This window comes from Sinohyriopsis cumingii, chromosome 17, assembly GCF_028554795.1.
Source record: "Sinohyriopsis cumingii isolate HCF-2022 chromosome 17, ASM2855479v2, whole genome shotgun sequence".
Lineage (NCBI taxonomy): Eukaryota > Metazoa > Mollusca > Bivalvia > Unionida > Unionidae > Sinohyriopsis > Sinohyriopsis cumingii.
The window spans coordinates 68,579,443-68,593,774 of NC_142977.1; the positions used below are offsets into that span (position 1 = coordinate 68,579,443).

General features: G+C 35.6%; 1 protein-coding gene across 8 annotated transcripts in view; it reads right to left on the minus strand.

The window, feature by feature from the left end:
* The window catches only part of LOC149779169 (protein unc-80 homolog), a 225,941-nt gene that overhangs the window by 172,631 nt on the left and 38,978 nt on the right, over window positions 1-14,332 (minus strand). For all 8 annotated transcript variants that reach the window (XR_016415580.1, XM_089939731.1, XM_089939730.1 and 5 more), the window contains exons 8-9: window positions 11,186-11,321; window positions 2,844-3,000 (exon numbers count right to left, since the gene is read on the minus strand). Coding sequence is in view for 7 of the 8 variants with exons in the window: in XM_089939731.1 (XP_089795857.1) it covers window positions 2,844-3,000; window positions 11,186-11,321 (293 nt within the window). In the remaining variant the exon portion in view is untranslated. The remainder of the gene's footprint in view (window positions 1-2,843; window positions 3,001-11,185; window positions 11,322-14,332) is intronic.

The following is a 14,332-nucleotide window of genomic DNA, read 5'->3' on the forward strand; positions in this document are numbered from 1 at the left end:
TTAATGCCATTTTTTAGCACATAATAGACATACATAAGCCAGTATGACTGGTGGAGGAAGAACCTGGGAAACCCCCGCAAAAACTACTGATCCAAGGGAAGCTACTGTCAAGCTTTCTGACATATCCACATTAGCCAAGCCCAAGACTCAAACCTATGCAGGAGTGAGAAGGCAGTGATCAATAAAGGTATACATTTTAGACCACTCAGCCACCCACTTATCAGGTCTAATAACTGACCTAAATTTTAAGCTGCCTTCCTTGATTTTTAAAACTGACCTGCAGGGTAAGTGGATTTATAGGTAATAAAACGCAGTCTGTTACTATTATTAGTAATACAAACTATATCTGGTAACAGAAAATGGATACTATACCAAAGATCCTTGCTCTCTGATGAACTATACAAACAATTTCTGAACCTATCAACTGTGCTAAGAGTCAAAATAAAATTTCAAGACCATCAGTTAACCAGTTGATAGTTAATATAAATAATTATATGTCGGAAATAATGGAATAGAAGATGAAGTGAATTGGACAAAATCTATCACAAAGAATTTAAATTAACTATTTGGCCATATCACTCAAAGTGACCAGTACTTAGTAAAGTTAATCAACTGAACAGTAAAAGTGTCAATGGGTACCCGCCCATTTAAAATTACCCAGGTAATAAAATTAGATATAGTGTACCCATTTAGTTCATGTAAAAGCAACAACAAAAACTGTTTCCAAGTTCAGATCAAAGATTATACCTTGCGACGTCATGAGCAAGCAAGACAATGAATAACGAGTACAGTTCAAGGCTCGTGTCATGTGACAATGATCCCTCATAGACCTCCATCTGATTTCATATTTTTGACATGTGTGACCATTTAGCTATGTATAGTGAACAGTCTCCTTTCTATTTATAATAACTGTACATCACATTTTTCTAAGAAAACGGGTGGATTTGTTTTTAAAACAAAGTGTCACAGATTAATTATAGTCTGACAGACACCTAATTAGCAGACTAATCTATATAGAAAAAACATTGTGCCAAATATTAACTGAAACAGGCTTTATCAATGTGACTCGTGGATGTTATACAACTAAAAAATGTTAGAAGAGGGTGATTTTGTAAAATTGAAGAACATGTTGCAACAGGAAAAGGATAAATCAATAGCACTTTATAAATTTTGAAAGGAAGTCTTCAGTGATATAATACAGCATTCACAATTTGATTTCATGACCATTCAGCAAAAGTTAAACAGGTCATGTAGACTAGTTAAAGTGAATGCTGTGTATAAATAATTTATCGTTTTGTTTTATGCCTGTATTCTCATGCTAATCCACATGGACTTAGTCAATTTGTAACAAGAGTTTTAACTAACGGCAGATCCAGGTAAGTAGCAATAATAAATGTACACTTTTCGTATGGTTTTCTGTAATTATGGCATGTTGTTGTTGTTGTTGTTGTGGGGTTTAATGCCATTTTTCAGCACATGATAGGCTATGCATGGCAGCCAGTATTAATGGTGGAGGAAGAACCTGGGAAAACCCCAGGAAGAACCACCGACCCACGAGAAGCTACTGGCAAGCTTTCTCACATACCCACATTGGCTGAATCTTAGACTTGAACCCACGCAGACAGAGGTGAGATGGCAGTGATCCGTAATGGAGAGCGCTTTAGACCACTCGGCCACAAGTATACCTCTCGAGGAGTGACATGTATGAAACTAGAACAAACCAGTTAAGGTTCTCATTTAAGATAACTTCACTTTGATCAGGTACCTGATCATTAGGTTTGATCGTCACCCAGATGACTTTTCATTAAAATTTTGACATCTTTACTAAACAGCAATACTACGTACATGAGGTTCTGACCTATTTACTTTGAAAGAAAGGACTTACAAGTTAACAAAGGCTTTAGAAAAAGAAACAATGTTCAAACAGTCTTTCTGGACTAATAAGGGATTAACCTTCCTGGCTTTTATGACCATGTTAAACTGTCATTAAATGTGTGTGTCCTATCTAGGATTTTCAAAGAACTGAGGGTAACAGATATCTGATTCATCAGAAAGTAATTTTAAACAATAAGACTCAACAAATTGAGTGCTGATATTTTTGCACATAGGGACTTTCAGGGAATTGGTCAGTTAGTTTTTAATGGCACTTTGAACACTTTATTAGCTATATTATGTTGAGGAAATTGGAATTAAGTGCCTTACAGAATCAATATAATCCAAGAACTTAGAGTAAATCAAGGTCAGTGAAACTGTCAGTCTTTACAATTGACAGACTTAAGTAACTCATATGAATTCCAGGACAAATATGTTCTATTTACTTCGAATACATATAGATCAGTGAAATTTGGCAGTCTATGAGAAGGACTAAAGTTAATTATGGTCCATGTACTTGGGGTACATCTAGGTGACTCAATGAAATTTGGCAGTCAATGAGAAGGACTTGAGTTAATTATGGTCCATGTACTTGAAGTACATCTAGGTGACTCAATGAAATTTGGCAGTCAATGAGAAGGACTTGAGTTAATTATGGTCCATGTACTTGAAGTACATCTAGGTCAATGAAATTTGTTACTGTATGTGATTCACTTGAGTGGAATTAAAAGATGAATGTGATCCATTTTCTGGAAGTTAATCTAATTCAGTGAAATTTGGCACTGTTTAGAGAGTAACTAGAGCAAAGACAACCCTAAAAGTTATATTATTTTAACTTTACAATAAAATTACTGTCAAAATATTGGGATTTTGAGCTCAAGTTTGGTTTCTTGCTCAAAATGTTTTAAGAATTAAGGGCCAGAACTTAAGGTCAATCCAAGAAGTTTTACTTACTGTTATGGTAATATTACCTATATGAAACTTGCTAAACTTTCTCTTTGGAGTTGCAGTGTTGGAAGGAGACTCATCTTCATTTGCAGACAGACTTGCACGGGGACTGTGTTTTCCAAACATTTCATCCAGAACTTCTGAGTCGCTTGCTGCATTGTACTGACTCGGAGTCAAAGACTAAGAGGACAAAGAAAGTAAAAATATTTACTCCACAGATATTTACCACCACATATTTCCTATTTGATATTTACTCCACAGATATTTAACACCACCTATTTGATATTTACTCCACAGACATTTAACACCACCTATTTGATATTTACTCCACAGGCATTTAACACCACCTATCTGATATTTACTCCACAGGCATTTCACACCACCTATTTGATATTTACCCCACAGACATTTCACACCACCTATTTGATATTTACTCCACAGATATTTAACACCACCTATTTGATATTTACTCCAAAGATATTTAACACCACCTATTTGATATTTACTCCACATATATTTAACACCACCTACTTGATATTTACTCCACCATGGATGTTAATTATAGTCTTATATATTTCCAGAATGCAAACATTAGTCAAAAGTACAATAACATTCACTTCTCTCTTTGCTAAAAATAAAAAAATCACACATGCATTACATTAATTTGTCCATTTAATTTTCCTGCCCTTAAGATAGAACAAAATTTGGGGTGAAGAAAAGTATTAAACTGGTGAATTTATTTCTTAACACTGTGAACTAATTTATTTTCAAGATAGCCAATTTTTTAGTAAATTATGTTTCTTTCTCCAAGAAAACTTATCCAATCACATTATGTAAGGAATACTAGCCTGCTACCTTGTTGTTGTTGTTGTTGTAGGGTTTAATGCCATTTTTCAGCACACGATAGACTATACATGGCAGCCAGTATTAATGGTGGAGGAAGAACCTGGGAAATCCCTGGAAAGAACCTCCGACCCTCGAGAAGCTACTGGCAAGCTTTCTCACATACCCACATTGACCGAATCCAAGACTCGAACTCATGCAGACAGAGGTGAGATGGCAGTGATCCGTAACAGAAAGCACTTTAGACCACTAGGCCACTCGGGGCCCCCCTGCTACCTTGTAATTCCACCTCTACTAAAATATGAAAAACGTCCTGTCTGTCCATCTAATATAGATAAAGGCCCATTACCTTCCACTGCCACCACCAGGTGTCACTAGCTTTTTATACTAACGATGATATTCATAATGCAGGGTGGTTGGGAGGGTTTTAATTAACGTGATTGGGTACATATTCTCTGAGAAACATAATTTACTTAAAAGATTTGCTTTCTCCTTCAAATATGTTTTCCAACTGCATTACATTACAAGAATATGTAAAAGGAGGGAATGCTAAGCGTCCAACCTCTACCTCAGGCATTCTTCTAGGGAATGATGGTCTCTTCCATATATGAATTCTCCTAATTACATACACAACACAGCTGAGGGTCACTTGACCATATGAATGATAACCCATTCTCTTAATTACATACACAACACAGTTGAGGGTCACTTGAGCAGTGACCCTTACATTAAGAAGACTGGTTAAGAAGATGGATTTTAAATCTTAACTACAAAATTACACTGGCAAATCCAGCGAAATTAACAGGCTGCATTTATTGATTTAGTTGGGTCTGATGGCTGTCTGTGCTGCTGCCACCGAACCTACCAGATTCAGGGTTTGCCTCTGTGATGCTAGAATCTCCAAGATAAAAACTCAAGAAGGTTGACTCTGCATGCCAGCCAACAGTTTCTATTAGATCTTGGACTGAACCTTTGCATTCTAATGTGAGGCTCACAGAGATGACTCAAATCTCATGAGTGGTACTATTCACGAGGCTACTCTGATCTTGGATTGAATCTTTACATTCTAATGTGAGGCTCACAGAGACGACTCAAATCTTATGAGTGGTACTATTCATGAGGCTACTCTGATCTTGGATTGAACCTTTACATTCTAATGCGAGGCTCACACAGATGACTCAAATCTCATGAGTGGTACTATTCACAAGGCTACTCTGATCTTGGATTGAACCTTTACATTCTAACATAAGGCTCACAGAGATGACTCAAATCTCACGAGTGGTACTATTCACAAGGCTACTCTGATCTTGGATTGAACCTTTACATTCTAACATAAGGCTCACAGAGATGACTCAAATCTCATGAGTGGTACTATTCACAAGGCTACTCTGATCTTGGATTGAACCTTTACATTCTAACGTGAGGCTCACAGAGATGACTCAAATCTCACGAGTGGTACTATTCATGAGGCTACTCTGGTCTTGTGAGACGTTAGAGTATGCCAAGCATATAACCCACTCCAGCTATGAACCAAGGGCTTGAGGGATGTTATCATGTTTCCTGGCTTTCACTAGACAGAAGAGGTGTTTGTTCATGCCACCTTGTCTCCATGCATTTCAAGTAATGCATGAGAGCACAAACAGGATCTTACATGGCTGCTGCTCTCAACCTGTCTATGGAATAGAGCAAGAGAATGACAACTTTTTGGTTGCTGAAGACAGTAACCTATTTTGGGCAACAAAGGGTGGATGTGATAAGAGGACCACTAAACCATCCAATCTGAACTGACGATAGTTCAGGCTGACTGATGGGCATGTAGTTCGTTTACCCTGCATGAGGAAACTAAAGCTATAAGGAAACATGTCTTGAATGATAGTAACTTTAGCCAAGTGTGGGCTAGAAGCTCAAATTTATTCTTATCAAGCCATGTTAAAACCCAGGATATGTTCCATTTTGGAAACAGAGTGAGGGATTTGGTCAATTGAGATCCTTATGTTACGTGTTTAGTCTCGAATAATCAGCAACACAAGAAAGAGTGAAAACAACAAGCTTTGAAAAATTATAATAAATAATTTATTTCCCTGGAAAAATACTGTAAAAGTTTAAAAAATAACTTATGATGTCAAAAATCAAATCCAAAAATAATCCACGAATAAAATTTTAGAAATCCTAATAATAAAATGTTCTAATGAATTCAAGTTTGAGTCCCGACGAAGAATCCAAGATGGAAGGCGATGACGTATGCTATAACCTGTACTGTGTTGAAGTCTACAGTTCCTTGCAGAAACACAATAATTAATCCTCCAGTCCTGGAAATCCAAATAAAATTTTTAAGATATGTCCTTGTTCAAAAATTCTACATGAACACAAAATATTTCCAGAGCAAAGAATTAATCTTTTAAATCCGAAAAATGAAAATAAAACTCAAAAACTCAAAACTAGTCACAACAGAAGAAAACAACCTGACATCAAGTATTTAAAAAAAAAAAAACAGAGAAATCTCGAAACATTACTAATAATACTAAGTATTTCACAATTTTGGAAATGCCTAATTGCGAAATAAAGGATCACATGATCATGTTTACATATAAAAATCACCTAGCCCCTGTATGTCCTTGATAAGAACCAATCATTTTACTCCGAGGACGAAAGTTCTTTACTTGACCCTGAATCAAGGCCAGGAACTAAGTCAAAAATAGAAAGTGTTTCTATTATTAGGTATTTATGGAAAGATTCCTAGTAAACAAAATTACATTACACATGTAAAGAAAATAAAACGATTCCAAAACCCACAAACAATTAAATCAAATCAAACATAAATTATATCAAATATAAATTAAATATACGTAACAAGATCAAAATTGTCTAAAAGATCAAACAGGTCATTATCATGCCCAATATCATGTCTGCCATGATACCAGAATGGGTTCAATATCATGAAGCATTAATTTTTGATAGTTATTGGGACCCAACCATTTCTCCTCAAAGAGCCAGAGATGAGGTTGGCCAGTTTTGGGATTCAGGCACTCAGAGGGACAATGTTATTGGTCTAGTACCGGTCCCTGAAAACATGCCACTTTCCCTCATTAGCTTTCAGAGTGGAGGGCCTTCTTGCTCTCGAGATTTTCTCCCCAACTGAAGTTTCCAAATGTTTGTCTCACAAGGCTGTCCGGATAAGAGCTGACAGTGCAGAAGAAGATGGTCCTGGCAGGAATGGAACACCCATAACCAGGGTTGCTTGAGAAGATCTGTGTTGGCCAGATTCTTCCTGGGCAGATCTATCATTAGATCGAGTAGATTGGTGATCTAGAACTTGTCCCATCTGAGAGGGGCTATCAGAATCATCTTGCATTTCTGACCCCATATCTTCTGGATTATTTCTGGTATCAGGACAGTGGGAGGGTAGGCAAAAATGTCCACAAACCCTCCAACTGATTGAGAGTGCTTCCACGGCCCAAACTTCTGGTTCTGGGACTGGAGAGACCAAGGTGGGTAACTTGTGATTCCACCTTTTTTGCAAAAAGGCCGATCATCAGAAGCCCCCAAAGTGAGCAGATCTAAGTGAAGATCGATTGATAGAGAAGCCATTCCATGTGAAGGACTCGACCACTCCTGTATAGAGTGCTGGCCAAGATATTGTCAGGTGGGAATGTGTCTGATTACAAAGATATGGCTTGGATTGTCAGAGAGAAGAACTATACTATGTTACCAGTACAGCAGCAAAGCTAAAACATAGTGACACCCGATGAAGGCAAGGGGAGGTAATGGGCAAGAATTATTGCCCTTTGACTATATGAGCTAGTAAAGATGTTTTTCATCTTTTAGTAGGGCTAGATTTGTGAGGTAGCAGGCTAATATTACCAAGGTAATTTGATTGGGGAATGTATTTGAAGAGAAATCAATTTTCATTAAGTTTTGTTTTTACTGGTAATTCAATTCATGGATTGGGAAAAGATTATTTTGTTTCCACAGAAAGATCAATATTTATTGGCATTTTAATTGAGATACTTGTTTATTACAGGGGTCAAGCTAGACCTTAATTTTAGGGAGTAGTGACTTAACCTTTTGGACAGAATAGGAAGAAGTGAATAATGAATAGGGAGAAGTGGGAGCAAAGCAAGACATGCAATATATGCAATATATATATATATATATATATATATATATATATACAGTCGAACCCACTTATCTCGACCTCGGTTAACTCGCCAACCCTATTAAGTCGACGTTTTTGAAGTGAAACCGCCAAATTCTCTCTTTGTCTTAGCATTTTCTCATCGGTTATGTCGATTCTTTTATGTCGCCGAACCCTAATATCTCGAGCACAAAAGAGGGCCAAATTTGCCACTTAACGTCGGTTATCTCGATCCCCATGACCAATCGCCGGCGAAAAAAATCAAGCCTTACAGATGCTATCTTGGAAGAGGAGGCACAGGAGTTAGCCATCACTGTCCAGGAATTCCGAGATTACATAGAAATCGACAAAGACGTCATTACTGATGGCGTGATCACCGATGAAGACATTGTATCAAATGTGCAGTCAGCACAGGCAAGCACATCTGCATGCAGCAATGACAAAGAAGATGAAGAAGATGCGGACGAAGATTTGGAACCAATTCCCTCAGCTGGTGAGGTGGTAGAAATGCTACAGAAAATTCGACAGTATGGTTCTTTTGTAGGAGATGAAACTGTTTTAGACAGCATAAATAATATTGAAGCATTTGTTTTCAAGCAGACTGTTAAAGGCTAAAAGCAACAAAGCATTTTAGACTTTGTAAAGAAACCATAGTAACCGCGTGTACGATACTTTTCAGAGCTGTGTCAGAGTGAAATGACTCGCGAATTTAATTTTGACACTGGTTAGCTTTTTGTAAAAACGAACTACACCCCGCATGTTTTTTGTGATTTTGTGAGCGATCTTTGTGTTTGCAATGTTGGAGAATATAATAAAGGTTTGTATCGAGAATCGATGGTGGTTTGTATTGTATACTGGTAAATCTCTGCTGTTAGTTGGTGCACATATGCCTTTTGTTGTTAGCAAACATGTATGTACATTTTTATAGCATGCTGATCGCTTCATCAAACAAATCGCGGCAACGCTGTTGTGTAAAAAAACCTCCAAAAACATCTGCATGTACATTCTCATTTATTAACGCACATCATGTACATAAAGAAATTTCAAGCACATGTTAATATATTGCCGCCACATTGGTTTTCGTTTATCTCAATCATCGGTTATCTCGACGCTTTTTGGCAAACCCCTAGGCCGGCGACATAACCGGGTTCAACTGTGTATATATATATATATATATATATATATATATATATATATATATATATATATATATATATATATATATATATGCATGTGTGTCTTGTTTTCATTCTCTTACTTGAATTATGCCCTCTGTTACACAGTATGCATATTTGCATTATACATTGGTTTTAAGGAATACTTTATTACCAAGTAAAAAAATTTCTGAGTTCTATCTATATTCATATACATTGTATTTTTGCAATATGACTTAAAAATAGAAAAACAGAAACTATACATGGTAATGAATTTTATCTGTGTAGCTAGATTACAGTATTGTAATTGCAAGTTAGTACAAATGCTTAATCAACTACCCTTAATCAAGAATTTACCTTTCCGCTTTTTGAAAGTTCACTATAAAATGGCATTTCAAAACATTTCTAAGCTTGTTTGAAACAACCCCTGTACCATGTACATGAAAGCAAGTTCACATGTCTTTCAAATCATGCTGTTCATCCTAATTACTTTATTGCCAATAAAATTTTAATGTAACTGTACAGAGACAACACAATGAAAAATTAAAGTCAGTTGAATTAACTAAACCCTTTTTTCAACACAATCAACACAACCAACATAAAAGTGCATCTATTTTTAGAAAGAGGGTTTTCTTTAACGTAACCACTCACTTTATAGCTTTATTACAACAGTCCATTGATAGGATTACATATATATGGTTTTATTATTTGTCTACGTACTTTGTGTAACATCAGGCATTGGTTAAATAGTTGTTGTTGTTGTTGTGGGGTTTAATGTCATTTTTCAGCACACGATAGGCTATGTATGGCAGCCAGTATTAATGGTGGAGGAAGAACCTGGGAAAACCCCGGAAAGAACCACCAACCCATGAGAAGCTACGGGCAAGCTTTCTCACATACCCACATTGGTCAAATCCTAGACTCGAACCCACGCAGACAGAGGTGAGATGGCAGTGATCCGTAACGGAGAGCGCTTTAGACCACTCGGCCACTCTGGGCCCCTGGTTAAATAGTAGCTGCTTCACTGTGTTCTTTTCTTCTTCATATTTTAAAGCTAAATCTTCATTAACGTAACATCTGATAAAGTGGTACTTCCCAATGACAGGTTCACTTACGGTTCCAAACTAAATTTTATGAAGAAAATAATGTACCTGTGGCAGTTAAAATATTCATGTTACCAATTCTATTCTTAAAACACAAATTGCTAATTACATACGTTTAAGTTTCGAAACACAAGTTTGTATGTTTTTATCATCAAAAGATAACTTGCGAAAATTGGGCAGTGATAGTTATTAACTTACTTGGGAAAGGGTTAATGGTCAATTAGGTATCAAAACACATGCCAGTGAATGTACAAGAGTTTGTCATTACAACTGATATCAACACCAACTATTTGATGGCCTGAAGCCTACATTTTGCCTTGAGCAGTAACATAACACTGGAACTATAACTTGGCTAAGGAGAGGGAACATCTCATAAAGGATGGTCATTCAATGTTCCCCTAAAAAAAAATCACAGGACAAAGTTGTTTTCACTTTCCAAACATAAGAAGGTGAAGGTTATGTTTTTTAGGCAACTTAGTCGCCCACTTCGTCTAGTAGCATGACGAAAGTTATTGGCTTTTTAAATTTGAGATCATTGTTTATTGGGATTTTAATCTGAGATCATTGTTTATTGGGATTTTAATTTGAGATCATTGCTTATTGTTATTTTAATTTGAGAACATTGTTTATTAGGATTTTTATCTGAGATCAGTGTTTATTGGTATTTTAATCTGAGATCATTGTTATTTTAATTTGATATTGTTTACTGAGATTTTAATTTCAAATAATTTTTTACTGGGATTATAATTTGAGGTCATTGTTTATTGGGATTTTAATTTGAGATCTGAAACACGCATGAAATCCACGAAAATTGGTACCCAATGAGAAATAATAAGTAAAAATGTTCTGGATGAAAATATATGAAAATCAAGAATGATGAGGAAAACATAGCCTAAATATATTATGACTAATTTCTTTAAAAAAACAAGTAGATTTAAGTGGATCTAAGATACTTTCTACATACCACAGATCATAAATTTTTGACAAGTTTCTCTAAGTTATGTTTTAAGGAAAAACTATGATGCCAAATAGCATAAGGTGAAAACAACAATCACTGCTAATGTGTTGCATTTGCCAAATTTGTAAATTTAGATCATGATCATATAGAAAGAATTTCAGTAATAAATTACCTTTTTCAGCTTCTTTCTGAACAATGAGCGTCGAGACTTGCCATATTCACGAGGGTCACTGTAAATGACATTACTGAAAGGCGACTTAACCTGGTCCTTCTCATCTCCACTCTCTGATGTAACAGACACGGTACGGCTGAAAATATTAATAAAACATAACCAAGATAATGAATGGAATTTATTCAGTTTGAAATAAATATTCCCAATTTAGTACCTCTAACTATCAATGAAGAAAACACCCAATCTTATATCAGATAAAGCAAAATATTCCAATGGATTGATCCTCAAGATAATGTACTGTAACAAATGTTCCTCAAAAAAGATAATTTACTTTAACAAGCAATACAGTATGACACCGCCATAACGTGAGTTCGGATATAATGCAGTCATGGCATGGCTCCTGAAAATTCGTATATTCATTCACACATGAAAAAATATTTTTTGTTCAAAGTACACGAAATAATGTATACAAAATTTATTATCAACTTAGGAAAGAGACTGCATATGAATTCAAATATAATATGATTGTGGCATGGTTCCTGAAATTCTAAATACATGTACGTGTATTTTTCTCCTACCGGGAAACAATATTATTTTTTTAAGTACAAGAAATAGTGTGTAAAAACATTTATTATCATTTTAGGGAAGAGTCACATATGAATTTTAATATAATATGATCATGGTGTAGCTTCTGAAATTTACATATTCACCAGGTTCTTGAAGTGTTATGCCAAAATAAAGATTATCAGAAATGTTACTTATTACTGATCCATGAGTAAAGTCAGTAAGTTGTCTTTGTCATTGTCTTCAATTAATTCTGTATACAATCATTGCTCAAACAATAGCCTACATGTGTTTCTTCTTTAACTGCATCACTGCCATTCTCACAATTTAATAAACATAAAAAAACAAAAGCCGCCAACATGTTTGCTGGCTTTGACGGTATTATTAGACACAATCATTTGACCAGTAAATAATGTCCACTTTATTGTGTGTGCGTGTGATTTAGATTTACAACATAGCTTTAACAATTTTCCAGTCATATCGCTATGATGTCTGCAGTGTGGCAGTTTAAAGTGATGTCTAGCATGGGGGCATCATGCTGCAGACATGTAGCATGATGTCCCACCTAGTCACATTATTCTGACACCAATCCGACCAGTCCTAACACTAGCACTTAATGCTGATCACCTAGTGAGGCAGCTGTTAGTACCAGTTTTAGAAGTCTTTCGTATTAATCGGCCGGGGTTTGAACCCATGACCTTCTGCATCCGTCCGCTTTATTAGCTGGAAATTGAAAGGGTATGATGCTTATAAAAATTTATAAAAAGTGACTTGTGACCACTGAAGGCCTATTGCACTTAGTTTCTCGGGTTTTACATGTATATGGGGTTTACTTATGAACTCAATATTAATTTCCTATTTTTTATAAATATATTTTACCGTTATTGAAAAGCAAGTTCACAAACACAAGTTGTTCTCTGCACTTTGCGCAGTGATTAGTATAGCAGTTTTCATACGTTTCTTTCGATATTCACAAAATCTGAAGTAAATGTTATATGCACGCTGAAAGCATGGGTTGATCTTTAATTATTCTTGCTGTACTCGTTCAAACGAACAGGCATGCAAGTATTAATTACTGGAAATTTACAATGGATAAATGTACACAGAAATGCATATGAGAAAATTTTAGCAGTATGAAATTTGTACAGACACATTTCATAGACCTTGGAACATAATGAAACGTACACATGCTTCATCTTTCTAAACCTAATTTTGTTGTTAATTTTTCCCACTGAATTCAGACACATAATTAGCTGTGACAAAATTATTGAATAGTTTAAATATGTATGCAATTTTTGCAATGGAATTACATGTATTATGGATTAATTGCAAGCCCAGATGAAATGATATCAGATGGCAAGGTAATGGTGTTAATACTTTGTTTATGCGATATATCTGATGCTGAATTCAGACACAATGATCTGGGAGAAAATTACTGAATACTGCAAATATTGTATTATAGCAGGGTTCCACTTTATATAGTGACACTCTAAAGTTTCATATTTTGCATAATGTTAGATTTTTAAAGAAAAGAATTTCCAAGGTTATCCTCATTAGTAATTGGCTATTTAAAAACAACCTTGTATATTTTATGGTATTGTTAAAATTATTTTTAATACCTTTATTTAGAGAATACTGCCTGGCCTTGATTCTGATGTTTAACTTTCAAAAAGCTGCTGGCTCCACTTAGTTAATTTTACTTTCTGAACTTTTGAGGTAAATTGTATATATAAAAAAAGAGCTGATAACTTCTTTTTACATTTGATATATTTGGTAATTCATTCATTGCTCTTTCAAAAGTTGGTATTGTCTAATCTGGTAAAATCTGTTTTCCCTATTTTAATAACTGCTAAAGATAGTGCACTTTAGACTAATTCAGGCTGATTTTTTTTAGCACATGGATGCAGCAATTTTGGTGTGCTGAGATCATGCACAATTTCTGTAAGTACAACATCCAGAGAAATTTCAGCCACAGTAGAAAAAACAATATAAAGGTACGCCAACAATATTTCCGTTTGTGCATGTTGGCAATGCAAGCCACTTCAAGTTACACTTATCACTCTCTCAGAACTTCATATCATAATTTACTTTAACAAGAGGAAAAAGACTCCCCCTTAAAAAAAAATATATGCTGCCTTTAAATCGTGTCACAGCATACCCTTTTTGCACATCATTTAAAGAATCTTAAAAATGCCAGACTATCTATTCGCTATATTCCTGGTCTCACTATCTGCTAATTATATGACTTGCTATCTGCTAATTCTGTCTCTCACTCTCAGCTAACACTGTGTCTCACTATCTGCTCACTATATTTTAGGTCTTACTATCTGCTACTTCTGTCTCACGAGTCTATGTTTTGCATTTATATGCCCTGTGTGTCTGCACCAGTGGCCTAGAGGTTAGAACATCAGCCTTCGATGCAGTAGGTCATGGGTTTGAACATTAGCTGAGTCATACCAAAGACTTTAAAGATTGCATTAACAGCTGCCTTGCTTGGTGTTCAGCATCAAGAGGTTGTTCTTAGGACTGGTCGGCCTGATGTCAGGCTAAACTGACTGGGTGGGATATCTTGCTACATATCTG